Raw genomic sequence first — 26,929 nt, 5'->3', positions numbered from 1 at the left:
CCCTATCTTGGTAACCTCCTCCAGCCCCTACAACCCTCCCTAACTCTGAAACCTCCTCCAGCCCCTACAACCCTCCCTATCTCTGTAACCTCCTCCAGCCCCTACAACCCTCCCTATCTTGGTAACCTCCTCCAGCCCCTACAACCCTCCCTATCTCTGTAACCTCCTCCAGCCCCTACAACCCTCCCTATCTCTGTAACCTCCTCCAGCCCCAACAACCCTCCCTATCTTGGTAACCACCTCCAGCCCCTACAACCCTCCCTATCTCTGTAACCTGCTCCAACCCCTACACCCTCCCTATCTCTGTAACCTCCTCCAGCCCCTACAACCCTCTCCATCTCTGTAATCTCCTCCAGCCCCTACTACCCTCCCTATCTTTGTAACCTCCTCCAGCCCCTACAACCCTCCCTATCTTGGTAACCTCCTGCAGCCCCTACAACCCTCCCTATCTCTGTAACCTCCTCCTGTCCCCCCGACTCTCCCTATCTTTGTAAACTCCTTCAGTGACTGTGGCTCCCTCTGCCAGAACATTCTGACTACTACTCGTCCATCCCAAACACTTCTCTGCCATGTCCTGACCCAGGGCGTAGATAATCCCACCGAAAACGATGCTCCTGAGCTGGTAGTTGGTTACGAAGGTTGAGGGGGCCGGTGGGATTTGGGGAACAGGAGGTAAGGTTTCCAGGCAGGTAGCCATGTTGGGTCAGAGGTCAGGGTCAGGGGAGTGCCAAAGAGAGTAGGAGGAGCGGCTGAGGCACAGGACGTCCACCCTACCTGTAACTGAAGGCTGGTAACAATGGCTAGCGTGGCATGCACGTTGGTACAGGACCTGTTGGCACTGCGCCAGGCCACGGAGTTGGTGGAGAAGAAGAAGCACTGTTTGGCGAACATTAACCAGCCCTCGGGGCAGATGATGCTATGTTGATCTGCAAGCAAGAAACGGGCAAATGGGAGTCACCGTGATGGAGGACAATGCGGACAACTCGCCAAAAATAAACAGACAATAACAGTTCACACATTAACCAGCAGCAGATTGAACCCATGGTGCATGAGGAGGTTCTGGGAACTCTCAGTTACAGAGGTTGGATTTAAAGGAGCGTCTGAAAAGAGGTGGAACGAGGGAGACAGAGAGGCAGGGAGAGAGAAAGAGAGAGGGATGGGCAAGAGACAGACAGAGAAAGAGAAACGGAGAGGGACAGAGATAGAGAGGGAGATGCACGGATGGACAGAGAGCAAGAGATAGACAAAAAATGGAGAGAGAAAAAGATGGAGAGACAGAGAGAGAAAGAGGCAGAGAGATGTAGAGAGACAAAGAGATGCAGAGAGAGAGAGATAAGGAGGCAGAGACCGAGAGAGAGAGAGACCAAGGGAGATGTAGAGACAGAGAACGAGCGAGACCTGGTTTCTCCATTTCAGAGACAACAATTTCCCGCCAACAATGAATCGTGACAGGGAGCAATGGGCAGAAATGATTCTCTGTCCTTGGCCATGTGAATTCATGAATGGCGGGTAACCTGTCCGATTCCTGTGGAGCTCCGCTGTCGCGCCTCCAATTAGAGCGGTGGCCTGATCCCAGCCACCAATGGCAGGCCCCTCCTTCCCCGCATAAAGATGAGGCTCAACCCCCCCCCCCCTCCACAGACAGGGAGGGAACCCCAACCACTCATCCTCCGCCCAACCCCCCCCCCCCCCGAAAGAATAGGAATAACAGATCACCCCCACCACAGCCCTCTCACATGATGGTGAACCGACCTCCCGCTCCTTCGACACCCCCCCCCCCCCCAGCTCCCATAACACACCCCACCATGGGATCCCCATCAAGAGCACCAACAGTCACCCCTGTCTGGAAGCAGTCCAGTGAAAAATCATTGCATTTTAAATTACCCTTGCCCAACATCTGCCGCCTCAGACAGATTTGTTGAAAGCAGCTGCTGCCACGTGTCCTCGGCTTGTTAGAAAGGCCAAACCACATCAATATGCATTAAATCCCCTCAGATCCTTTGATTTGCAAGGATTTTTTCACTTTCAGAAATAAATAGCTTTGAGTAGGCTGTAATTAACAAGGTAATAGCTTCCAGACAGCAGGTGTCTTCATTGTTTAGTTTCATTTCCCTTCACGCTTGAATGCATCTCAAGCCCCCCCCCCCCCCCCCCCCCCCCCCCAACTGTGAACCAAACCACAACGTTTATAAACATCTAAATCTAATTAAAACCCCTGACCACATCAACTCTAGGTAGGTGCTTCCACTTCATCTTTTTCTCAGCAGTCGGGGCTGAGAGATTTATGGAGGAAAATCTGGAGCTTAGGACTGCACCCAACCCCCTCGTCCCCCAGGCAGCTAATGGCATGGCTGCCAAATGTGGAGCAGATGCTCAAGAGGCCGGAATTGGAGGAGCGCAGAATCCCGGAGGGTTGAGGGGGGTTACAAAGATGGGGAGAGTTTTAGGGTCTGGAGGTTACAGAGATAGGGAGGGATGTAGGGGCTGGAGGAGGTTACAGAGATAGGGAGGGTTGTAGGGGCTGGAGGAGGTTACAGAGATAGGGAGGGTGTAGGGGCTGGAGGAGGTTACAGAGATAGGGAGGGTTGTAGGGGCTGGAGGAGGTTACAGAGATAGGGAGGGGTGTAGGGGCTGGAGGAGGTTACAGAGATAGGGAGGGTTGTAGGGGCTGGAGGAGGTTACAGAGATAGGGAGGGGTGTAGGGGCTGGAGGAGGTTACAGAGATAGGGAGGGTTGTAGGGGCTGGAGGAGGTTACAGAGATAGGGAGGGGTGTAGGGGCTGGAGGAGGTTACAGAGATAGGGAGGGTTGCAGGGGCTGGAGGAGGTTACAGAGATAGGGAGGGTAGTAGGGGCTGGAGGAGGTTACAGAGAGAGGGAGGGGTGTAGGGGCTGGAGGAGGTTACAGAGATAGGGAGGGTTGTAGAGGCTGAAAGAGGTTATGGAGATGGAGAGAGTTGTAGAGGCTGAAGCAGGTTATGGAGATAGGGAGGGTTTAAGAGGCTGGAGGAGGTTACAGAGATTGAGAGGGTTGTAGGGGCTGGAGGAGGTTACAGAGATAGGGAGGGGTGTAGGAGCTGGAGGAGGTTACAGAGATAGGGAGGGTTGTAGGGGCTGGAGGAGGTAACAGAGGGAGGGTTGTAGGGGCTGGAGGAGGTTACAGAGATAGGGAGGGTTGTAGGGGCTGGAAGAGGTTACAGAGATAGGGAGGGTTGTAGGGGCTGGAGGAGGTTACAGAGATTGAGAGGGTTGTAGGGGCTGGAAGAGGTTACAGAGATAGGGAGGGTTGTAGGGGCTGGAAGAGGTTACAGAGATAGGGAGGGTTGTAGGGGCTGGAGGAGGTTACAGAGATAGGGAGGGTTGTAGGGGTTGGAGGAGGTTACAGAGATAGGGAGGGTTGTAGGGGCTGGAGGAGGTTACAGAGATAGGGAGGGTTGTAGGGGCTGGAGGAGGTTACAGAGATAGGGAGGGTTGTAGGGGCTGGAGGAGGTTACAGAGATAGGGAGGGTTGTAGGGGCTGGAGGAGGTTACAGAGATTGAGAGGGTTGTAGGGGCTGGAAGAGGTTACAGAGATAGGGAGGGTTGTAGGGGCTGGAAGAGGTTACAGAGATAGGGAGGGTTGTAGGGGCTGGAGGAGGTTACAGAGATAGGGAGGGTTGTAGGGGCTGGAGGAGGTTACAGAGATAGGGAGGGTTGTAGGGGCTGGAGGAGGTTACAGAGATAGGGAGGGTTGTAGGGGCTGGAGGAGGTTACAGAGATAGGGAGGGTTGTAGGGGCTGGAGGAGGTTACAGAGATAGGGAGGGTTGTCGGGGCTGGAGGAGGTTACAGAGATAGGGAGGGTTGTAGGGGCTGGAGGAGGTTACAGAGATAGGGAGGGTTTCAGAGGCTGGAGGATGTTACAGAGATAGGGAGGGTTGTAGGGGCTGGAGGAGGTTACAGAGATAGGGAGGGTTGTAGGGGCTGGAGGAGGTTACAGAGATTGAGAGGGTTGTAGGGGCTGGAAGAGGTTACAGAGATAGGGAGGGTTGTAGGGGCTGGAAGAGGTTACAGAGATAGGGAGGGTTGTAGGGGCTGGAGGAGGTTACAGAGATAGGGAAGGTTGTAGGGGCTGGAGGAGGTTACAGAGATAGGGAGGGTTGTAGGGGCTGGAGGAGGTTACAGAGATAGGGAGGGTTGTAGGGGCTGGAGGAGGTTACAGAGATAGGGAGGGTTGTAGGGGCTGGAGGGGGTTACAGAGATAGGGAGGGTTGTAGGGGCTGGAAGAGGTTACAGAGATAGGGAGGGTTGTGGGGGCTGGAGGAGGTTACAGAGATTGAGAGGGTTGTAGGGACTGGAAGGGGGTTACAGAGATAGGGAGGGTTGTAGGGGCTGGAGCAGGTTACAGAGATAGGGAGGGTTGTACGGGCTGGAGGAGGTTACAGAGATAGGGAGGGTTGTAGGGGCTGGAGGAGGTTACAGAGATAGGGATGGTTGTAGGGACTGGAAGGGGGTTACAGAGATAGGGAGGGTTGTAGGGGCTGGAGCAGGTTACAGAGATAGGGAGGGTTGTAGGGGCTGGAGGAGGTTACAGAGATAGGGAGGGTTGTACGGGCTGGAGGAGGTTACAGAGATAGGGAGGGTTGTAGGGTCTGGAGGAGGTTACAGAGATAGGGAGGGTTGTACGGGCTGGAGGAGGTTACAGAGATAGGGAGGGTTGTAGGGGCTGGAGGAGGTTACAGAGATAGGGAGGGTTTCAGAGGCTGGAGGAGGTTATGGAAATGGAGAGGGTTGTAGAGTCTGAAGGGTGTCACAGGGATCGGTGGAGGGGGTCGGGTGCAAGGCTATCGATGGATTTGAAAACGAAGATGAGAATTTGAAACGGAGGCATTGCCAGATGTGGAGCCAGCGTAGGGTCAATGGGCATAGGCAGGATGAGGGGGTGAATGGGGATGTGCTGCAAGCTGGGACACTGAGTTTTTGGTGAGCTGAGGTTTACAGAGGGTGGATTGTGGGAGAGCAGTAGGGGGCACATCGGCATCGAATCCCAAGGGGACTGAGGCCACGGACGAGGGATCCAGCAGCCAAGGAGCTGGGACACCAATGCAGGTGATTCTCTGGCTGCAATTCGGTGGATGAGAATGGGACCTGGTGAGCTGCCCAGCCAGCTGACGACACTGGAGAGAGGCTGGAGGGGGATGGTGCAGCCGACCCTATCACAGGTGGGTCGGCAGGGACGAGGAGAGAGCGTGCCCCCTCGTCACTGTCGCACGTCATCATTTGCGACTCTGACAGGAGCTGATACGGGACTGTGGCAGGGGGGCAGAAGCCTGATAAGAGGGATTTGAATATGGAGCCCTGAGAAAGAGGGGAATTGGGTGGCGACACGACATTGAAGGGACTTTGGAGGAGTGGGTGTTTGAACAGGGGGCGGTGGTGTCTACGGACAGGTGGGAGGGGGGGGTCAAGGGTTGCCACGGGTATGTTCCAGACACATTTGAAGGGTAATGGTTGAACCAATGGTCCGCTGTGTCCTTTCAAATCCACATCACTCTGAGGAAGCTGAGATCAGAGCCATACCAACGGGGAATGGCCAGTGTGAGGGAGAGAGAATAATGGATGCGAAGAAGGGGAAAATGTCAGAGGAGGAAGAGGGAATGGTGATGGGAGATTGTGGGCAGGCAGGCTGATTCCTGGGTCTCTGCGGACTCGTATGAGGTGCCAGAAGAGGTTCAACGACTTGGCCCAGTTAGTCAAAGGAAGTTAGCAAACCCTGACATGGCACGCCCTGTTTGGCGCCCCCCCCCCCCCCCCCCCCCGCCATGGCCCACCCAGCAACTACCCCTGACATTCAGGTTTCCTACTTCACAGACAGATCCCCATGACTGTAACACACTGCAGTGGGGGATTTGGTTCCGCTCATTATCGGGGCCAGCCGCAACAGAGCCTGTCACCTGGAGGTCGGGGTTGAGATGGGGTTGGCAATGAGGTGGGGGTGAGTCACTGGGTGCTGGAGGGACTTCAGTTAGGCCACGGGGTAGAGGATGGTATATATGCCAGCTCCTCAGTGTGCAAACATAGAACATAGAACAGTACAGCACAGAACAGGCCCTTCGGCCACTTGTCACCATCATGGAGGATGGAGGCACAAAGTTGGCAGAGGGGATCGGGTAGAGTTCATTCTCTGTGCTCTCTGTACTCCACCCCTCACCCTGTCACAGCTATTCCCCCTCACCTGCCAATCCCTGTTGCAGGGGGAGTAAACATTGCAAACCGCACTGCATTCCCGTCAGCCCCTCCACCGACACACAGCAGCAGCCGTGTGTACCGTCTACAAGATGCTCTGCAGCGATTCGCCAAGGCTCATTCGACAGCACCTTCCAAACCCGCCACCATCTAGAGCAGGGGTGGGCAAACTTTTCCGTGCAAGGGCCACATTCAGAAATTCACAATTTTAAAGGGCCGCATAGTATTAATAGTCCCGGTTGTAACCAATTAGCGTGCGGCATATACCTCAGCGCTTCCCCCGGCGGCATCCTGCCTTTAGCCCTCTTTATCTCTACTTTTCAAAAATGGCGCTTCACCCGGTTATGATTCTGGGCGCCTCATATAGAACATAGAACAGTACAGCACAGAACAGGCCCTTCGGCCCTCGATGTTGTGCCGAGCAATGATCACCCTACTCAAACCCACATATCCACCCTATACCAGTAACCCAACAGCCCCCCTTAACCTTATATTAAAAAAATATATAACCTTATATGAAAAAAAATTTTTTTAAACAAATGTTTAAAAAAATTTTTTTTTTTTTATGACTTGATCTTGGTGGGCCGCATAAAGACCTTTGGCGGGCCGCATCCGTAGTTTGCCCACCCCTGATCTAGAGGGACAAGGCCAACAGACACATGGGGAACACCCACCGCCTGCAAGTTCCCCTCCAAACCCCACACTCACCATCCTGACTGGGAAATATATCGGCCGTTCCTTCACTGTCGCTGGGTCAAACTCCCTCCCTAACAGCACTGTGGGTGTACCTACACCACATGGGACTGCAGCTGGTCAAGATGGCGGCTCACCCATCACCTTCAAAAAGGCATTTAGGATTGGGCAATAAACACTGACCGTTATAGATGGGGTGTTGATCGAGCGGGGCTGCTTTGGCCTGGATGGTGTTGAGCTCACATGTATTGTTGGAGCCGCCACTCATCCAGGCAAGTGGAGAGGGCCCCATCACACTCCTGACTTGTGTCCTTGTAGATGGTGGGCAGGCTTTGGGGAGAGTTAGAAGGTGACTTACTCTCCCCAGGATTCCCGGCCTCTGACCTACTCTTGCAGCTACAGTTTTTATGTGGCTGGGTCCAGTTTAGTTTCTGGTCAATGGTAAACCCCCAGGATGTTGAACGTGGTGCGGATTCAGCGATAGTAATGCCACTGAATGTGAGGAGGGGCGATAGTTAGATTCTCTCTGTGGCAGAAAGTCATTGCCTGCCGCTTGTGTGGCCCAGATATTGCTTGGCACTCGTCAGCCCGAGCCTGGATGTTGCCCAGATCCCGTCGCACAGTCCAGGCCCATCCACCATAACATGTGACATTGAACAATCAAAACTCTCTCACTTACTCCGAATCAACGAGTTCAACAGTCTGCGGAGGCCGGGCACCACTTGATCAATTTGAGCGGACATTTCCCTGCTCGTGAGGAGGACGTTGTAGGTTTCATCTAATTGGCTGACGTTTGTATTGAGGTCGCTGTAGCCCTGATCTAATTTGCTGATATCCGCCCTCAGCCTGGGAAGGTCTTCATCCAATTGGCTGTTTTCCCAGATCTGATGGTGCTTGCGTTCTAGTTGCAGAGTTTTGAACAGGAGGTAAAATAAGCCTAGGGTTCAGAGACCATAAGACCATAAGGAATAGGAACAGGAGGAGGCCATTCAGCCCATCGAGCTGCCCTGCCATTTAATAAGACCATGTCTGATCGAACTCTCTCCAAGTCCACTCTCCTGCCTTATCTCCCCAACCCCTTTAATTTCCCAAAACCTATCGTTCTCGGTGTTGTAAATGTTCAAGGGCTCGGCCCCCACAGCTCCCTGAGGTGAAGAATTCTGAAGGTTCACCATTCTTTGAGAAGAGATTCTGTCTCAAATCCGTCTTAAATGAGCTCCCCCTTATTCTGAGACTATTCTGGTCCGACACTCTCGTACGAGTGGAAATATTAACCCTGTCTCAACCCCCCCCCCCCCTCCCCCCCCCCGAAGATTCCTATAGGTTTCAATCGTATCATCTCCTGATTCTACTGAACTGCAGGCAGTACAAACCCGGCCTGTTTAATCTCTCCTCGTAGGGCAGTCCCTCCATTCCCGGGATCATCCCAGTAAACCCCTCTGGACTGCCTCCAATGATCATATATCTTTCCTTAAATAAAGGGAACCAGAACTGGACCTGGTGAGACGGTGTTCTAAATGTGGTCTGAATAACACCTTGTAAAGTTGCAGCAACACCTCTTTACTTTGACAATCCAGCCCCCTTGAAATAAAAGCCTGCATTCCATTTGCCTCCCCTCTGACCTTCTGCCCCTTTATGCTAGCTTTCTGGGTTTCATGAGCATTGTAGTTCCCTCTGTGGTACAGCTTCCTGCAGCCTCTCTCCACTTCAATAATAACCCATCTTCTCATTATTCCTCCCATATCGAACAATCCCTGATTTTCCCATGTGGAATTCTATTTTCCAATTGACTGCCTGTCAGAGGGCAAAGGTCCGGGGGGGGGGGGGGGGGGGGGGGGGGGGTGGTCAGAACCGAGGGAAACCCTTGGCTATGATGTTGTGCACGGACAGTAACTGACGAGGTGCGTCGAGTCTTTGGCAGCGACCACCTTTCCAGCAACTCCCTCAGCGTCCATGTGGGTAAGAGGTGTGAAAAAATGGTCCTGAATCACAAGGTGGGGCTCCGTTGCAAGGCGGAGCGAGGGTGCCAAATGGTCTCAGTCAGAGGTTCAGTACTGAGGGAGCGCCGCACTGTCAGAGGGTCAGTACTGAGGGAGTGCCGCACTGTCAGAGGGTCAGTACTGAGGGAGTGCCGCACTGTCAGAGGGTCGGTACTGAGGGAGTGCCGCACAGTCAGAGTCAGTACTGAGGGAGTGCCGCACTGTCAGAGGGTCAGTACTGAGGGAGTGCTGCACTGTCAGAGGGTCAGTACTGAGGGAGTGCTGCACTGTCAGAGGGTCAGTACTGAGGGAGCGCTGCACTGTCAGAGGGTCAGTACTGAGGGAGTGCCGCACTGTCAGAGGGTCAGTACTGAGGGAGTGCCGCACTGTCAGAGGGTCAGTACTGAGGGAGCGCCGCACTGTCAGAGGGTCAGTACTGAGGGAGTGCCGCACTGTCAGAGGGTCAGTACTGAGGGAGTGCCGCACTGTCAGAGGGTCAATACTGATGGAGCTCCGCACTGTGGCAGGGTCAGTACTGAGGGAGCGACGCACTGTCAGAGGGTCAGTACTGAGGGGGCGCTGCACTGTCAGAGGGTCAGTACTGAGGGAGCGCTGCACTGTCAAAAGGTTAATACTGAGGGAGCTCCGCTTTGTCGAAGGGTCAGTACTGAGGGAGCGCTGCAGTGTCGGAGGGTCAGTACTGAGGGAGCGCTGCACTGTCAAAAGGTCAATACTGAGGGAGCTCCGCTTTGTCGAAGGGTCAGTACTGAGGGAGCGCTGCAGTGTCAGAGGGTCAGTACTGAGGGGGCGCTGCACTGTCAGAGGGTCAGTACTGAGGGAGCGCCACAATTTCAGAGGGTCAGTACTGAGGGAGTGCCGCACTGTCAGAGGGTCAGTACTGAGGGAGCGCCACAATTTCAGAGGGTCAGTACTGAGGGAGTGCCGCACTGTCAGAGGGTCAGTACTGAGGGAGTGCTGCTCAGAGGGGACTGGGGTGTAAATACTTACTAACAACCAAGATGAGTAGAATCACACTAGTTACGATGGTGGGTATTCGTCCATGGAGTCTATGTCTTAGCTCCTCTGTAATAAAAAACAGGGCATCATCGTTAATCCAGATCGCTGGAAATTCCTGATCACATTACAATTTTACACATTTATAAATTATCACCTCATCACACTTCCCCTAACACACCCCGCAAAGTTCTGGGACCCTACACCCCCTCCCCAATATCTGGGCCTCCTCACTTCCCCCTCCCCAATCTGTGGGACTCCTCACCCCCTCCCCAAAACCCCCTCCCCAATCTGTGGGCCTCCTCACCCCCTCCCCAAAACCCCCTCCCCAATCTGTGGGACTCCTCACCCCCTCCCCAAAACCCCCTCCCCAATCTGTGGGCCTCCTCACTTCCCCCTCCCCAATCTGTGGGACTCCTCACCCCCCCCTCCCCAATCTGTGGGACTCCTGACCCCCCCTCCCCAATCTGTGGGACTCCTCACCCCCCCCCCCCCAATCTGTGGGACCCCTCACCCCCCGTCCCCAATCTGTGGGACCCCTCACCCCCCCGTCCCCAATCTGTGGGACCCCTCACCTCCCTCCCCAATCTGTGGGACTCCTCACCCCCCCTCCCCAATCTGTGGGACCCCTCACCCCCTCCCCAAAACCCCCTCCCCAATCTGTGGGACTCCTGACCCCCTCCCCAATCTGTGGGACTCCTCACCCCCCCCCTCCCCAATCTGTGGGACCCCTCACCCCCCCTCCCCAATCTGTGGGACCCCTCACCCCCCCCTCCCCAATATCTGGGCCTCCTCACCCCCCCTCCCCAATCTGTGGGACTCCTCACCCCCCCCTCCCCAATCTGTGGGACCTCACCCCCCCCCCTCCCCAATCTGTGGGACTCCTCACCCCCCCCTCCCCAATCTGTGGGACCCCTCACCCCCCCCTCCCCAATCTGTGGGACTCCTCACCCCCCCCCCCCCCCCTCCCCAATCTGTGGGACTCCTCACCCTCCCCACTCTGTGGGCCTCATTGTGGAATCCCTCATTCTCCGCCCACATTGTGGAATCCCTCATTCTCCGCCCACTCATTGTGGAATCCCTCATTCTCCGCCCACATTGTGGAATCCCTCATTCTCCGCCCACTCATTGTGGAATCCCTCATTCTCCGCCCACTCATTGTGGAATCCCTCATTCTCCGCCCACTCATTGTGGAATCCCTCATTCTCCGCCCACTCATTGTGGAATCCCTCATTCTCCGCCCACTCATTGTGGAATCCCTCATTCTCCGCCCACTCATTGTGGAATTCCTCATTCTCCGCCCACTCATTGTGGAATCCCTCATTCTCCGCCCACTCATTGTGGAATCCCTCATTCTCCGCCCACTCATTGTGGAATCCCTCATTCTCCGCCCACTCATTGTGGAATCCCTCATTCTCCGCCCACTCATTGTGGAATCCTCATTCTCCGCCCACTCATTGTGGAATCCCTCATTCTCCGCCCACTCATTGTGGAATCCCTCATTCTCCGCCCACTCATTGTGGAATCCCTCATTCTCCGCCCACTCATTGTGGAATCCCTCATTCTCCGCCCACTCATTGTGGAATCCCTCATTCTCCGCCCACTCATTGTGGAATCCCTCATTCTCCGCCCACTCATTGTGGAATCCCTCATTCTTTGCCCACTCATTGTGGAATCCCTCCCTCTCTCCTATCCCGGGACCCTATTTGTTACCTAAGGTGGTCATGATGCCAGTTCTCTCAGGCACCGTGAGTTCCCGCTCTGTACAGATCGTTCCAGCCGCAGCCTGAGTCTGTAACTGCACTGACACTCAGAGAGCTCCCAGCCACCAACACGAGGTCTCTGTTATTGGCCTCAGGACACTTGGGAACACAGTGCGATTGGTCAAGCAGGTAAAGCCAAAACGCAATGACGTCAGAACGAGGCTGGCATCTTATATCACTGATTTCATCAAACGTGGCAAATCTGCAGCAAAATACACATTCACAGGGTTAGATACAGAGTAAAGCTCCCTCCACACTGTCCCCATCAAACACTCCCAGGACAGGTGCAGCACAGGGTTAGATACAGAGTAAAGCTCACTCTACACTGTCCCCATCAAACACTCCCAGGACAGGTACAGCACAGGGTTAGATACAGAGTAAAGCTCCCTCTACACTGTCCCCATCAAACACTCCCAGGAAGGGTACAGCATGGGGTTAGATACAGAGTAAAGCTCCCTCTGCTCTGTCCCCATCAAACACTCCCAGGACAGGTACAGCACGGGGTTAGATACAGAGTAAAGCTCCCTCTACACTGTCCCCATCAAACACTCCCAGGACAGGTACAGCACGGGGTTAGATACAGAGTAATACTCCCTCTGCACTGTCCCCATCAAACACTCCCAGGACAGGTACAGCACGGGGTTAGATACAGAGTAAAGCTCCCTCCACACTGTCCCCATCAAACACTCCCAGGACAGGTACAGCACAGGGTTAGATACAGAGTAAAGCTCCCTCTACACTGTCCCCATCAAACACTCTCAGGACAGGGACAGAACGGGGTTAGATACAGAGTAAAGCTCCCTCTACACTGTCCCCATCAAACACTCCCAGGACAGGGACAGAACGGGGTTAGATACAGAGTAAAGCTCCCTCTACACTGTCCCCATCAAACACTCCCAGGACGGGTACAGCACGGGGTTAGATACAGAGTAAAGCTCCCTCTGCTCTGTCCCCATCAAACACTCCCAGGACAGGTACAGCACGGGGTTAGATACAGAGTAAAGCTCCCTCTACACTGTCCCCATCAAACACTCCCAGGGCAGGTACAGCACTGGGTTAGATACAGAGTAAAGGTCCCTCTACACTGTCCCCATCAAACACTCCCAGGACAGGTACAGAACAGGGTTAGATACAGAGTAAAGCTCCCTCTAAACTGTCCCCATCAAACGCTCCCAGGGCAGGTACAGCACTGGGTTAGATACAGAGTAAAGGTCCCTCTACACTGTCCCCATCAAACACTCCCAGGGCAGGTACAGCACTGGGTTAGATACAGAGTAAAGGTCCCTCTACACTGTCCCCATCAAACACTCCCAGGACAGGTACAGAACAGGGTTAGATACAGAGTAAAGCTCCCTCTAAACTGTCCCCATCAAACGCTCCCAGGGCAGGTACAGCACTGGGTTAGATACAGAGTAAAGGTCCCTCTACACTGTCCCCATCAAACATCCCCAGGACAGGTACAGAACAGGGTTAGATACAGAGTAAAGCTCAATATGCACTGTCCCCGTCAAACACTCCCAGGACAGGTAAACCACGGGGTTAGATACAGAGTAAAGCTCCCTCTACACTGTCCCCATCAAACACTCCCAGGGCAGGTACAGCACGGGGTTAGATACAGAGTAAAGCTCGCTCTACACTGTCCCCATCAAACACTCCCAGGACAGGTACAGCACGGGGTTAGATACAGAGTAAAGCTCCCTCTGCACTGTCCCCATCAAACACTCCCAGGACAGGTACAGCATGGGATTAGATACAGAGTAAAGCTCCTTCTACACTGTCCCCATCAAACACTCCCAGGGCAGGTACAGCACTGGGTTAGATACAGAGTTAAGGTCCCTCTACACTGTCCCCATCAAACACTCCCAGGACAGGTACAGAACAGGGTTAGATACAGAGTAAAGCTCCCTCTACACTGTCCCCATCAAACACTCCCAGGGCAGGTACAGCACTGGGTTAGATACAGAGTAAAGGTCCCTCTACACTGTCCCCATCAAACACTCCCAGGACAGGTACAGAACAGGGTTAGATACAGAGTAAAGCTCAATATGCACTGTCCCCGTCAAACACTCCCAGGACAGGTAAACCACGGGGTTAGATACAGAGTAAAGCTCCCTCTACACTGTCCCCATCAAACACTCCCAGGGCAGGTACAGCACGGGGTTAGATACAGAGTAAAGCTCGCTCTACACTGTCCCCATCAAACACTCCCAGGACAGGTACAGCACAGGGTTAGATACAGAGTAAAGCTTGCTCTACACTGTCCCCATCAAACACTCCCAGGACAGGTACAGCACGGGGTTAGATACAGAGTAAAGGTCCCTCTGCACTGTCCCCATCAAACACTCCCAGGACAGGTACAGCATGGGATTAGATACAGAGTAAAGCTCCTTCTACACTGTCCCCATCAAACACTCCCAGGACATGTACAGCACAGGGTTAGATACAGAGTAAAGCTCTATCTCCACTGTCCCCATCAAACACTCCCAGGACAGGTACAGCACGGGGTTAGATACAGAGTAAAGCTCTCTCTACACTGTCCCCATCAAACACTCCCAGGACAGGTACAGCACGGGGTTAGATACAGAGTAAAGCTCCCTCCACACTGTCCCCATCAAACACTCCCAGGACAGGTACAGCACGGGGTTAGACACAGAGTAAAGCTCCCTCTACACTGTCCCCATCAAACACTCCCAGGATAGGTACAGCACAGGGTTAGATACAGAGTAAAGCTGCCTCCACACTGTCCCCATCAAACACTCCCAGGACAGGTACAGCACAGGGTTAGATACAGAGTAAAGCTCCCTCCACACTGTCCCCATCAAACACTCCCAGGACAGGTAAACCACGGGGTTAGATACAGATTAAAGCTCCCTCTACACTGTCCCCATCAAACACTCCCAGGACAGGTACAGCACGGGGTTAGATACAGAGTAAAGCTCCCTCTACACTGTCCCCATCAAACACTCCCAGGACATGTACAGCACGGGGTTAGATACAGAGTAAAGCTCACGCTACACTGTCCCCATCAAACACTCCCAGGACAGGTACAGCACGGGGTGAGATACAGAGTAAAGCTCGCACTACACTTTCCCCATCAAACACTCCCAGGACAGGTACAGCACGGGGTTAGATACAGAGTAAAGCTCCCTCTGCACTGTCCCCATCAAACACTCCCAGGACAGGTACAGCACGGGGTTAGATACAGAGTAAAGCTCCCTCTGCACTGTCCCCATCAAACACTCCCAGGATAGGTACAGCACGGGGTTAGATACAGAGTAAAGCTCCCTCCACACTGTCCCCATCAAACACTCCCAGGACAATTACAGCACGGGGTTAGATACAGAGTAAAGCTCCCTCTACACTGTCCCCATCAAATACTCCCAGGACAGGTACAGCACGGGGTTAGATACAGAGTAAAGCTCCCTCTAAACTGTCCCCATCAAACACTCGCAGGACAGGTACAGCACGGGGTTAGATACAGAGTAAAGGTCCCTCGACGATTTCTGATGATGTCACTCTCTCAGGATGCTCCCCCTTGTGGTCGAATCGATTCTACTTCTTTATTTTGCACTCCCTCCATCCCTCCCCACCCTGTTGTAATATGTGCATTGTAAAATAATGAAGGGTTAACAACTTACTGTAACTACATCCAACCACTAGATGGCCGTCAAGCGCATACATGTGGATCACGTGGTACTCTTGATTCAGGGAGAAAGCTGTGAGGTGGCGTAATCATAATAATATTATTGTCACAAGTAGGCTTATATTAACAATGCAATGAATTTACCGAGTCGCCACATTCCGGCGCTTGTTCAGGTACACAGGGGGGGAATTCAGAATGTCCAATCCACCTAATAGTGCGTCTTTGGGCTGTGGGAGGAAACCGTTTATTGATTTATTTAAGGAGGATTGAGGGGTGAGAAAGGAGGGCGGGTTTGGGAGGGGTAAGGGGTTAAAATGGGGAAGGCGGGATGTGATATGGGCTTGGTGTCAGAGGGCACGGGTGGAGTGTGGTTGTTCATTGAGTTGTTCTGTTGCTGAACGTTTGTGAAAATGCGTTGGATAAAATCTTATCTAAAAAGGATGCGAGGGAAAGGCTGGAAAGGTATAAGCCAGTCAGTCTGACTTCAGCGGTGGGCAACTTATTGGTAACAATGCTGAGAGACAGGATAAACTGTCACTGAGAAAGGCAGGGATTGATCAGGGTAGTCAGCATGGCTTTGTTAATGGGAGGTCTTGTCGTAAAACTGCAGCGGATGTGCTGTAATCGGCAAGGCTACGGACCAGGGCTGGAAAATGGGATTAAAGTGAGGAGCTAGACATGATGGGCCAAATGGCCTCTTTCTGCACAATAATGTTTCTATAGATCAGGGAGGTATTTAGAGGGTTAAAGGAGGGTAACAAGGTGGGGAGTGTCTTAGGGGTTGGAGGAGAGGAGGAAGAGGATTTAAGGTAAGAGGGGGTAAGGAAAGGAAGGCGTTGGAGGTAAGAGGGGAGGAAGGGAAGGGTTTGGAGGTAAGCAGGAGTGGAGAGAAGGGGCGGTTTGGGGGTGAAGGGGGGGTTTGGGGGTGAAGGGTGGGTTTTAGGGGAGAAAAGGGGCTTGGGGGTAAGCAGGGGTGGGGAGCAGGGGAGGGTTTGGGGGGTGAGGAGGAGAGGGTTTTGGGGTAAGAGAGGTAGAGGAGGGGAGGGGAGAGGGTTTGGGGTCCCAGCTCCAGGGTCCCAGGTTCGATCCCCGCTTGGGTCACTGTCTGTGCAGAGTCTGCACGTTCTCCCCGTGCCTGCGTGGGTGTCCTCCGGGTACTCCGGTTTCCTCCCATGGTCCAAAGATGTGCAGGTTGGGTGGATTGGCCATGATGAATTGCCCAATACGGTTGGGTGGGGTTACTGGGTTATGGGGATAGGATGGAGGTATGGGCTTGGGTAGGGTGCTCTTTCAAAGGGCCGATGTAGACTTGATGGGCCAAATGGCCTCCTTATGCACTGTAAATTCTATGAAGAGGGGTAGAGGAGGGGGAAGGGAAGGCTTTGGAGGTAAGGACGGGTGGGAAGAGGGGAGGGTTTGGGGGTAAGCAGAGGTGGGGAGGAGAAGATGAGGATTTGGTGGCCAGGGGTTTGAGCAGGAGGGTGTAGGGTAAGAGGGGGTGGAGGAGGGTGTGGGGTAAGAGGGGGTGAAGGAGGAATTGGGGGTAAGGAGGGGTGAGGAGGGAAAGGGAAGGTCTGGTGGGATGAGAAGGAAAAGAGAGTTTGGGGGGTGAGGATGGGGAGGGTTTGGGGGGAGCATGGGGAGGGTTTTGGGGTGAGGATGGGAGGGTTTGGGGGTGAGGATGGGGAGGGTTTGGGTGTGAGGATGGGAGGGTTTGGGGGTGAGGGGATGGGGAGGGTTTGCAGGGTGAGGATGGGGAGGGTTTGGGGGTGAGGATGGGGAGGTTTGGGGGTGAGGATGGGGAGGGTTTGGGGGTGAGGATGGGGAGGGTTTGGGGGTGAGGATGGGGAGGGTTTGGGGGTGAGGATGGGGAGGGTTTGGGGGTGAGGATGGGGAGGGTTTGGGGGGAGGATGGGAGGGTTGGGGGTGAGGATGGGGAGGGGTTTGGGGGTGAGGATGGGGAGGGTTTGGGGGTGAGGATGGGGAGGGGGTGGGGGTGAGGATGGGGAGGGGTTGGGGGTGAGGATGGGGAGGGTGGGGGGGAGGATGGGGAGGGGTTGGGGGTGGGATGGGGAGGGTTGGGGGTGAGGATGGGGAGGGGTTGAGGATGGGGAGGGGGTTGGAGGGGAGGATGGGGAGGGGTTGGGGGTGAGGATGGGGAGGGGGTTGGGGGGAGGATGGGGAGGGGTTGGGGGTGAGGATGGGGAGGGGTTGGGGGTGAGGATGGGGAGGGGTTGGGGGTGAGGATGGGGAGGGGGTTGGGGGTGAGGATGGGGAGGGGTTGGGGGTGAGGATGGGGAGGGTTTGGGGGTGAGGATGGGGAGGGTTTGGGGGTGAGGATGGGAGGGTTTTGGGGGTGAGGATGGGGAGGGTTTGGGGGGAGGATGGGGAGGGTTTGGGGGGAGGATGGGGAGGGTTTTGGGGGAGGATGGGGAGGGTTTGGGGGGAGGATGGGGAGGGTTTGGGGGTGAGGATGGGGAGGGTTTGGGGAGGGGATGGGGAGGGTTTGGGGGTGAGGATGGGGAGGGTTTGGGGGTGAGGATGGGGAGGGTTTGGGGGTGAGGATGGGGAGGGTTTGAGGGAGGGGATGGAGAGGGTTTGGGGGTGAGGATGGGGAGGGTTTGGGGGAGGATGGGAGGGTTTGGGGGAGGATGGGGAGGGTTTGGGGGGGAGGATGGGGAGGGTTTGGGGGGGAGGATGGGGAGGGGGGTTGGGGGTGAGGATGGGAGGGTTTGGGGGGAGGATGGGGAGGGGGGGGTTGGGGGTGAGGATGGGAGGGTTTGGGGGGGAGGGGACGGGGAAGGTTTGGGGGGGGAGGTGACGGGGAAGGTTTGGGGGGGGAGGGGACGGGGAAGGTTTGGGGGGGAGGGGACGGGGAGGGTTTGGGGGTGAGGATGGGGAGGGGGGGGTTTGGGGGTGAGGATGGGGAGGGGGGTTTGGGGGTGAGGATGGGGAGGGTTTGGGGGGTAGGATGGGGAGGGTTTGGGGGGTGAGGATGGGGAGGGTTTGGGGGTGAGGAGGGTTTGGGGTGAGGATGGGGAGGGGTTGGGGGTGAGGATGGGGAGGGTTTGGGGCAGGGGATGGGGAGGGTTTGGGGGGGAGGATGGGGAAGGTTTGGGGGGGGAGGATGGGGAGGGTTTGGGGTGAGGATAGGGAGGGTTTGTGGGGAGGATGGGGAGGGTTTGGGGGGAGGATGGGGAGGGTTTGAGGGGAGGAAGGGAAGGGTTGGGGGATGGGATGGGGAGGGTTTGGGGGTGAGGATGGGGAGGGTTTGGGGGTGAGGATGGGGAGGATTTGGGGGTGAGGAGGGGGAGGGTTTGGGGGTGAGGGGATGGGGAGAGTTTTGGGATGGGGAGGGTTTGGGGGTGAGGGGATGGGGAGGGTTTGCGGGGTGAGGATGGGGAGGGTTTGAGGGTGAGGATGGGGTTGGGGGGAGGATGGGGATGTTTTGGGGTGAGGATGGGGAGGGTTTGGGGGTGAGGATGGGGAGGGTTTGGGGGGAGCATGGGGAGGGTTTGGGGGTGAGGATGAGGAGGGTTTGGGGGTGAGGATGGGGAGGGTTTCGGGTGTGAGGATGGGGAGGGTTTGGGGGTGAAGATGTGGGAGGGTTTGGGTGGAGGATGGGGAGGGTTTGGGGGTGAGGATGGGGAGGGTTTGGGGAGGGGATTGGGAGGGTTTGGGGGTGAGGATGGGGAGGGTTTGGGGGTGAGGATGGGGAGGGGTTTGGGGGTGAGGATGGGGAGGGTTTGAGGGAGGGGATGGAGAGGGTTTTGGGGGTGAGGATGGGGAGGGTTGGGAGTGAGGATGGGGAGGGTTTGGGGGGAGGATGGGGAGGGGGGTTGGGGGTGAGGATGGGGAGGGTTTGGGGGAGGGGATGGGGAGGGTTTGGGGGGGGAGGGGATGGGGAGGGTTTGGGGGTGAGGATGGGGAGGGTTTGGGGGGGAGGGTTTTGGGGGTGAGGATGGGGTTGGGGGGAGGATGGGGAGGGTTTGGGGGTGAGGATGGGGAGGGGAGGGTTTGGGGGTGAGGATGGGGAGGGGGGGGTTGGGGGTGAGGGATGTGGAGGGTTTGTGGTGAGGATGGGGTTGGGGGGGAGGATGGGGAGGGTTTGGGGGAGGGGATGGGGGGGTTGGGGGTGAGGATGGGGAGGGTTTGGGGGAGGGGATGGGGGGGGGGTTGGGGGTGAGGATGGGGAGGGGTTTGGGGAGGGGATGGGGAGGGTTTGGGAGTGAGGATGGGGTTGGGGGGAGGATGGGGAGGGTTTGGGGGAGGGGATGGGGGGGTTGGGGGTGAGGATGGGGAGGGTTTGGGGAGGGGATGGGGAGGGTTTGGGAGTGAGGATGGGGAGGGTTTGGGGGGTGAGGATGGGGAGGGTTTGGGGGTGAGGATGGGGAGGGTTTGGGGGTGAGGAATGGGAGGGTTTGGGGGTGAGGATGGGGAGGGTTTGGGGGTGAGGATGGGGAGGGTTTGGGGGGAGGATGGGGAGGGTTTGGGGGTGAGGATGGGGTTGGGGGAGGATGGGGAGGGTTTGGGGGTGAGGATGGGGAGGGGGGGGGGGGAGGGGATGGGGAGGGTTGGGGGGGAGGGGATGGGGGGGTTTGGGGGGGAGGGGCATGGGGAGGGTTTTGGGCTGTGAGGGATGGGGAGGGTTTGGGGGGTGAGGGGATGGGGAGGGTTTGGGGGGGAGGGGAGGGGAGGTTTGGGGGGGAGGATGGGGAGGGGGGGTTGGGGGGAGGATGGGGAGGGTTTGGAGGGGGAGGGGATGGGGAGGGTTGGGGGTGAGGATGGGGATGGGGGGAGGATGGGGAGGGTTTGGGGGTGAGGATGGGGAGGGGGGATGAGGGGATGGGGAGGGTTTGGGGGGGAGGGGATGGGGAGGGTTTGGGGTGAGGATGGGGGGGGGTTGGGGGGGAGGATGGGGAGGGGGGGTTGGGGGTGAGGATGGGGAGGGTTTGGGGGATGAGGGGAGGGGGAGGGTTTGGGGGATGGGGAGGGGGGGTTGGGGGATGAGGGGAGGGGGAGGGTTTGGGGGATGAGGGGAGGGTTTGGGGGTGAGGAGGGGGAGGGTTTGGGGGGGAGGGGATGGGGAGGGTTTGGGGGGATGAGGATGGGGGGGGGTTGGGGGTGAGGATGGGGAGGGTTTGGGGGATGGGGAGGGGGGGGTTGGGGGATGTGGGGAGGGGGTGACAGACTTCTCTGAGACAAACCAATTCCCGCTCTCACCGCCCTCTCCCTCCTCCAATCACAGCGTCTCCTCGCCCTTTCCGTCCTCCAATCACAGCCTCTCCTCGTCCTCTCCCTCCTCCAATCACAGCGTCCCAGCGCCCTCTCCCTCCTCCAATCACAGCGTCCGCCTGCTCTCTACATCCCCCAATCAAAGCCTCTTCCGCCCTTCTCCAACCACAGCCTCCCCTCGCCGTCTTCTCCAATCACAGTCTCCCGTCGCTCTCTCCCACCACCAATCACAGCCTCCTCTCGCCCTCTCCTCCAATCACAGCCTCCCCTCGCCCTCTCCCTCTGCCAATCACATCCCTCGCCTTCCCTCTCCTCCAATCACAGCCGCTCCTCGCCCTCTCCTTCCTCCAATCACAGCCTGCCGTCGCCCTCTCCTTCCTCCAGTCACAGCCTCCCCTCGGCCTCACCAGCCACCAATCACCGTCGCCCTCTCCCTCCTCCAATCACAGCCTTCCCTTGCAGCCGCTCGCGCTGTGACCGTTGAGCCCCGCCCCCACCAGAGAGAGAGAGAAAGAGAGAAAGGAGGAATAGAGAGAAAGGAGGAATAGAGAGAGAGAGAAAGGAGGAATAGAGAGAAAGGAGGAATAGAGAGAAAGGAGTAGAGAGAAAGGAGGAATAGAGAGAGAGAGTCAGGGAAAGGAGGAACAGAGAGAGAGCGGGAAAGGAGGAATAAAGAGAGAGGGAATGGAGAGAGAGAGGGGGGAAGGAGGAATGGAGAGAGAGAAAGGAGAAATAGAGTGAGGGAAAGGAGGAATAGAGAGAAAGGAGGAATAGAGAGAGAGTGAGGGAAAGGAGGAATAGAGAGAGTGAGGGAAAGGAGGAATAGAGAGAGAGAGTGAGGGAAAGGAGGAATAGAGAGAGGGAAAGGAGGAACAGAGAGAGGGAAAGGAGGAATAGAGAGAGAGGGAAAGGAGGAAGAGAGAGAGGGGGAAAGGAGGAAGAGAGAGAGGGAAACGAGGAATAGAGAGAGGGAAAGGAGCAATAGAGAGAGGGAAAAGAGGAATAGAGAGAGACGGAAAGGAGGAATAGAGGGAAAGGAGGAAGAGAGAGAGGGGAAAGGAGGAAGAGAGAGAGAGGGAAAGGAGGAACAGAGAGAGAGGGAAAGGAGGAATAGAGAGAGAGAAAGGAGGAAGAGAGGGGGAAAGGAGGAACAGAGAGAGGGGGGAAAGAGGAACAGAGAGAGAGAGGGAAAGGAGGAATAGAGAGAGGGAAAGGAGGAATAGAGAGAGAGAGTGAGGGAAAGGAGGAATAAAGAGGGAAAGGAGGAATAGCGAGAGGGAGAAAGGAGGAATAGAGAGAGGGAAAGGAGGAAGAGAGAGAGGGAGAAAGGAGGAATAGAGAGAGAGACCACACAAAATTGCCCCTTAATTGGAAAAAATTTGTACTCTAAATTTATAAAAAGAAAAAAATGTATATATATATTTCAGACCCAGTGGGCAATATCGGAGGCACCATGGAGATACTGGAGGAATCTGGCCAGTTTTTGGGATACAAATTGAAAATGTGGAAGAGTGTGGTGGTCCCAATTAATGCCAGAGGGCAGGAATGGAGACTAGGGGGTTGCCTTTTAGGCTGGTGAGGGCGAGTTTCAGGTATTTGGGTATCCAGGTGGCGCAGAGTTGGGCCCAGTTGCATAAACTGAATGTGGCTCGGCTGGTGGAGCAGATGAAGGTGGATTTTAAGAGGTGGGAGGTGTTGCCGCTGTCACTGGGAGGGCGGATGCAGACAGTGAAAATGATGGTGCTGCCCAGGTTTCTGTTCATGTCTCAGAACCTCCCAATATTTATCCCCAAGTCGATTTTTAGGAAGGTCAATGGGCTAATGTCTGCGTTTGTGGGGGCGGGGAAGAGCACACGGGTGTGGCGGGCATTCCTGGAGTGAGGGGGAGGGGGCTGGTGTTGCCGAACATGATGAACTATTATTGGGCAGTGAACATTGTAATGGTAAGGAAATGGGCCATGGGGAGGGGTCAGGCTGGGGGGTGGATGGAGGCGACATCGTACAGGGGAACATGATTGAGGGCTTTTTTGTTGGCGCCTTTACGATTCTTGCTGGCCAGGTACTCCGCAAGTCTAGTGGTGGCGTCGGCCCTAAGGGAATGGGGGCAGTTGAGGCAGTATTTGGGGCTGGAGGGTGTCTCAGTGTGGGCACCGATCTGTTATGACCATAGGTTTTTGCCAGCGAGGCTGGATGAGAGGTGTGGAGGGCGACGGCAGGCGGGGATTGAGCACTTTGGGTCTTGTTTATCGGTGGCAGATTTGCGGGGCTGGAGGACCTGGAGGAAGTGTGTGAGTTGCCGAGGAGGAATGGCTTTAGATACCTGCAGGTTCGGGACTTTGAGGAGAGAGGTGCCGTCCTTTCCTGAGCTGTTGCCCCTCAGGTTGCAGGACAAGGGACGAGATAGGAGAGGGGAAGGTGCTGGATATCTATCAGGAATTGATGGAGTGGAAGGGAGCCCTGGTGGGGGTGGAGACGTGGTTGGAGACTTTGTGGAGGGTGAACACATCCTCACCACGTACGAGTTTAAGCCTCATCCAGTGTAAAGTAGTGCAAAGGGCTGAGATGATGGTGGTGAGGATGAGTAGGTTTTTTGCGGGGTAGAGGATAGGTGTGGGCAGTGTGGTATTATCATAACTATCAGCATTGCAAGGGTTAATGTAGTGTCGAAAGTAACCAATAGAGGGAGCTGCAGGAACAACTATATAAAGCAGTGATGCTAGACCTTAGGGGAGGAGTGTATGTAGGAGACAGCCAGTGAAGGTCAGAAGAGCAGTGAGTGTGAGAAGGTTAGATTATAGTTTATACCAGTGGTGAGATTAGCAGTAGATGAGTGTAGTTAGATGTTATTGATCAATTCTGTATTCTAAAGTACCAAGTGTCTAAACCCAGTTTAGTGTAAATATAATCATAGCTTTGTTGAAGTAAAAAGCTATACTGTGGCCTTTGTGGACATTAAATCCTAAATAAGGAACACAAAGAACACCACATGGTAACCAGGAGTGGAAAACTTCAAATAGTAAGGTCGCGCATGGTACCAGGAGTCTATTCCTTGAAAGAAACAGAAATTAGATTGGGTTAGAATCGCATTGGAGGTTGAAAAAAGCAATCCAGAAGCTACAATTCAGTAAAAATCTACAATAAAGACAGACGAGGGAAGGTCTCAAGAACCCTTCAAGACATATGGTAAAGGGCAGCAGGGTAGCATGGTGGTTAGCATAAATGCTTCACAGCTCCAGGGTCCCAGGTTCGATTCCCGGCTGGGTCACTGTCTGTGTGGAGTCTGCACGTCCTCCCCCTGTGTGCGTGGGTTTCCTCCGGGTGCTCCGGTTTCCTCCCACAGTCCAAAGATGTGCGGGTTAGGTGGATTGGCCATGCTAAATTGCCCGTAGTGTCCTAATAAAAGTAAGGTTAAGGGGGGGGGGGGTTGTTGGGTTACGGGTATAGGGTGGATACGTGGGTTTGAGTCGGGTGATCATGGCTCGGCACAACATTGAGGGCCGAAGGGCCTGTTCTGTGCTGTACTGTTCTATGTTCTAAACTATGTCAGAACTGGGCTTTCTTTAAGCAACAGTTTATTTATGCCTCTGCGCTAGAAAATGCATCAGACCAACGTAAAATAACTCCCCTATTTTGGCTGGACCACAAGTATTGGAGCTATTCAATTTGTTTGAATTCAGTACAGATAAGGATAAAAATAAATATAGCATGGCGGTACAGAGATGTCCGATTGTAAAAATCGTCTACGAGCGCTATATGTTAAAAAAACTGGTTACAGTTAAGAAGAGAGCTTGTAGATTCAGACATCACAGATCTTAAACTCCGAGCGCAGTTGGTAATTTTTTCTCAGACTCCAAGTCTGTGCTGCAAGATAAAGCTGTGTTCGGAATAAACGGTGAACGGGTGCGCGAGAAAAAATTAAGACGAGCGGTGTTGTCGATTAAAGACGCTATAAATATGTGTAAGGCCAGCGAGCGGGCATCAAGCGAATATGCCGAATTCGTGGCTAAAGACAAGAGAGCAAAATCGATAAACGTGGCCGCCGCATACATGCTGTGTCGCAGCGAAGAAAACTGCGTACAACGGCTACCGGCCATTTTGATTGTGACGTCACGAGCGTGATGACAAACCCACAGTAAATAAAATTGTCCAGCGAGAGGGAAATATTGTTCCAATTATGGCAGACTGAACCACTTCACATCACCGAGTTGTTTATCAGCAACTATTCCAGAAACCAGATTAAAATAGTCTCATAGTGATTGCAGACAGATCCAAAGTGTGCAAAGTATTGAGAAAAAAATCCAAAGTGCGAGAGGATTGCTCACCATATTCACATTTGGATACTTTCATGATAATAAGATTGATTTACTGGATCAAGATGACAGGCCAGTAAAAACACTCTCAAAAATAATAAAGATTGTCTCACTTGAAATAAATGGTGGATTGATCCCATTCAAGATTGACACAGGAACCCACACAAATATTATCACGTACTAATCTTTACAGCAAGTCATCAGAAAGCCTGTGATTAACTAGAACATACAGTGCGGAAGGAGGCCATTTGGCCCATCGAGTCTGTACCGACCCACTTAAGCCCTCACTTCCACCCTATCCCGTAACCCAATAACCCCTCTTAACCGTTTTGGTCACTAACGGCAATTTATCATGTCCAATCCACCTAACCTGCACGTCTTTGGACTGTGGGAGGAAACCGGAGCACCCGGAGGAAATCCACGCAGGCACGGGGAGGATGTGCAGACTCCACACAGACAGTGACCCAAGCCGGGAATCGAACCTGGGACTCTGGCATTGTGAAGCCACAGTGCTAGCCACTTGTGCTACCCTGCTGCCCTAAATTCCACCATCCCGTGGTGGGATTTGAACCCATCGAACAACATGACATTGTGTTTTCGGGGATGTTCACGTACTGTTCACCTATTCGATTAAGTTGAAGAAGGATACTAAGCCAGCATGGAGAAGGCCCGCTCTGTTACAAGAGAAGCTTAAAGCTGAGCACATGCAGAAACAGAATGTAATCTCCAAGATCACACAGCCGAACTGGGTCAGTTCAATGGTCTGTGTACGAAAGACCAATGGAGGCCTTTGGATGTGCGTTGATCTGAAGGGCCTGAATGGCAACATAATGAGAGAGCAGTACCAGACCCCAAGTGGGAAATGATTATGGGGGAAATGGCGGATGCTACGCTGCTCACGAAGCTGGATGTACCCAAAAGGTTTTGGCAGCTCAAGTTAATGGTCCAAGCAGCTCGCTCTGCACATTGAACACCCCATTTGGGTGATACTGTTTTAATGGCCTTCCGTTTGGCATCATATCGGCCTCAGAGATATTCCACCGAGCCATGGAATCTTCAGAGGGGATTCCTGGGGTGAGAGTCCACGTGGATAATATCATCATCTGGTCCAGCACCCCAGAACAGCACATTAACCAGGCTCAGACGGGCGTTTGAGAGGGTTCAACGCTACGGTCTCAAAGTCAATAGGACCAATGTCAGTTCGGTATGCACAGATTGAAGTTCTTGGGTGACATTACCTCACAAGAAGATGTTGGACCAGACCCGGACAAAGTAAAGGCCATTGGGAACATGCCAAAACCGGAAGACTAAAAGGGGATTATGTGAATGCTTGGAATGGTGAACTTCATGGGAAAGTACATTCCTAATCTCTCGAGCTGAATGCAGGCTCTTAGGAACCTTATTAAGACAAACAGTGCATTTGTATGGGCGTCGGTACGTGCAGCAGAGTGGCTGGACATGAAGGAAGTCCTGACCACTACTCCGCTGTTGGCATTCTATCATCCCAAAAGAGAGATTAAAGATCTCCACTGATGCCAGCAAGCTGGGCATTGGCGCTGTTCTCCTTCAAAAGGACAACCACGAGAGGTGGCAACCAATAGCTAGCGTACACGTCACGGTCTATGATTTCCGCGGAGCAGAGATACGCGCAGATTGAGAATGAGTGCGCTGGCCTCGTCATTGGCATGACCAAATTCCACAACTACGTTTATGGCCTACCGCATTTTACTGTAGAGATGGACCACAGGCGAACATCATCAGAAAGGAGCTGAAGGAATTGTCCCCGCGGTTGTAATGGATGATGATCAAGCTCAGGAGATATGACTTTGACCTGGTGTATACTCTTGGCAAGGAACGAGTGGCGGCGGATACGCTATCCAGGGCAACTGCTGATACTGAAACACAAAAACCCGAGTTAGTCCGAACAATGGAATCGCAAGCTCGCTTCATCTCTGAGATACGACCAGTATCTGGTCGCAAACTATAGACCATAAAAGCTGAGACCGAAAAGGACTTAACGCTCCAGAAAGTGAAGCAATATCTCGGAGGAGGATGGCCTGCTGGATGCAAA

General features: G+C 54.4%; 1 protein-coding gene across 5 annotated transcripts in view; it reads right to left on the bottom strand.

The window, feature by feature from the left end:
• The window catches only part of LOC119955134 (CD209 antigen-like protein C), a 266,963-nt gene that overhangs the window by 35,134 nt on the left and 204,900 nt on the right, over positions 1–26,929 (bottom strand). Inside the window, exons 1-6 of one of the 5 annotated variants that reach the window (XM_038781040.1) lie at positions 26,578–26,753; positions 15,309–15,386; positions 11,621–11,872; positions 9,902–9,976; positions 7,594–7,851; positions 775–926 (exon numbers count right to left, since the gene is read on the bottom strand). In XM_038781040.1, the coding sequence (XP_038636968.1) occupies positions 775–926; positions 7,594–7,851; positions 9,902–9,976; positions 11,621–11,633 (498 nt within the window). In that variant the 5' untranslated portion in view covers positions 11,634–11,872; positions 15,309–15,386; positions 26,578–26,753. Of the gene's footprint in view, positions 1–774; positions 927–7,593; positions 7,852–9,901; positions 9,977–11,620; positions 11,873–15,308; positions 15,387–20,505; positions 20,558–26,577 lie in introns of those variants that run through there. The other 4 variants (XM_038781041.1, XM_038781038.1, XM_038781039.1 and 1 more) reach the window with 4 other exon arrangements.

This window comes from Scyliorhinus canicula, chromosome 20 (genome assembly GCF_902713615.1).
Source record: "Scyliorhinus canicula chromosome 20, sScyCan1.1, whole genome shotgun sequence".
Taxonomy (NCBI): domain Eukaryota; kingdom Metazoa; phylum Chordata; class Chondrichthyes; order Carcharhiniformes; family Scyliorhinidae; genus Scyliorhinus; species Scyliorhinus canicula.
Note: the sequence above shows the minus strand (reverse complement) of the source record. Positions and strands in the feature narration are given on the sequence as shown.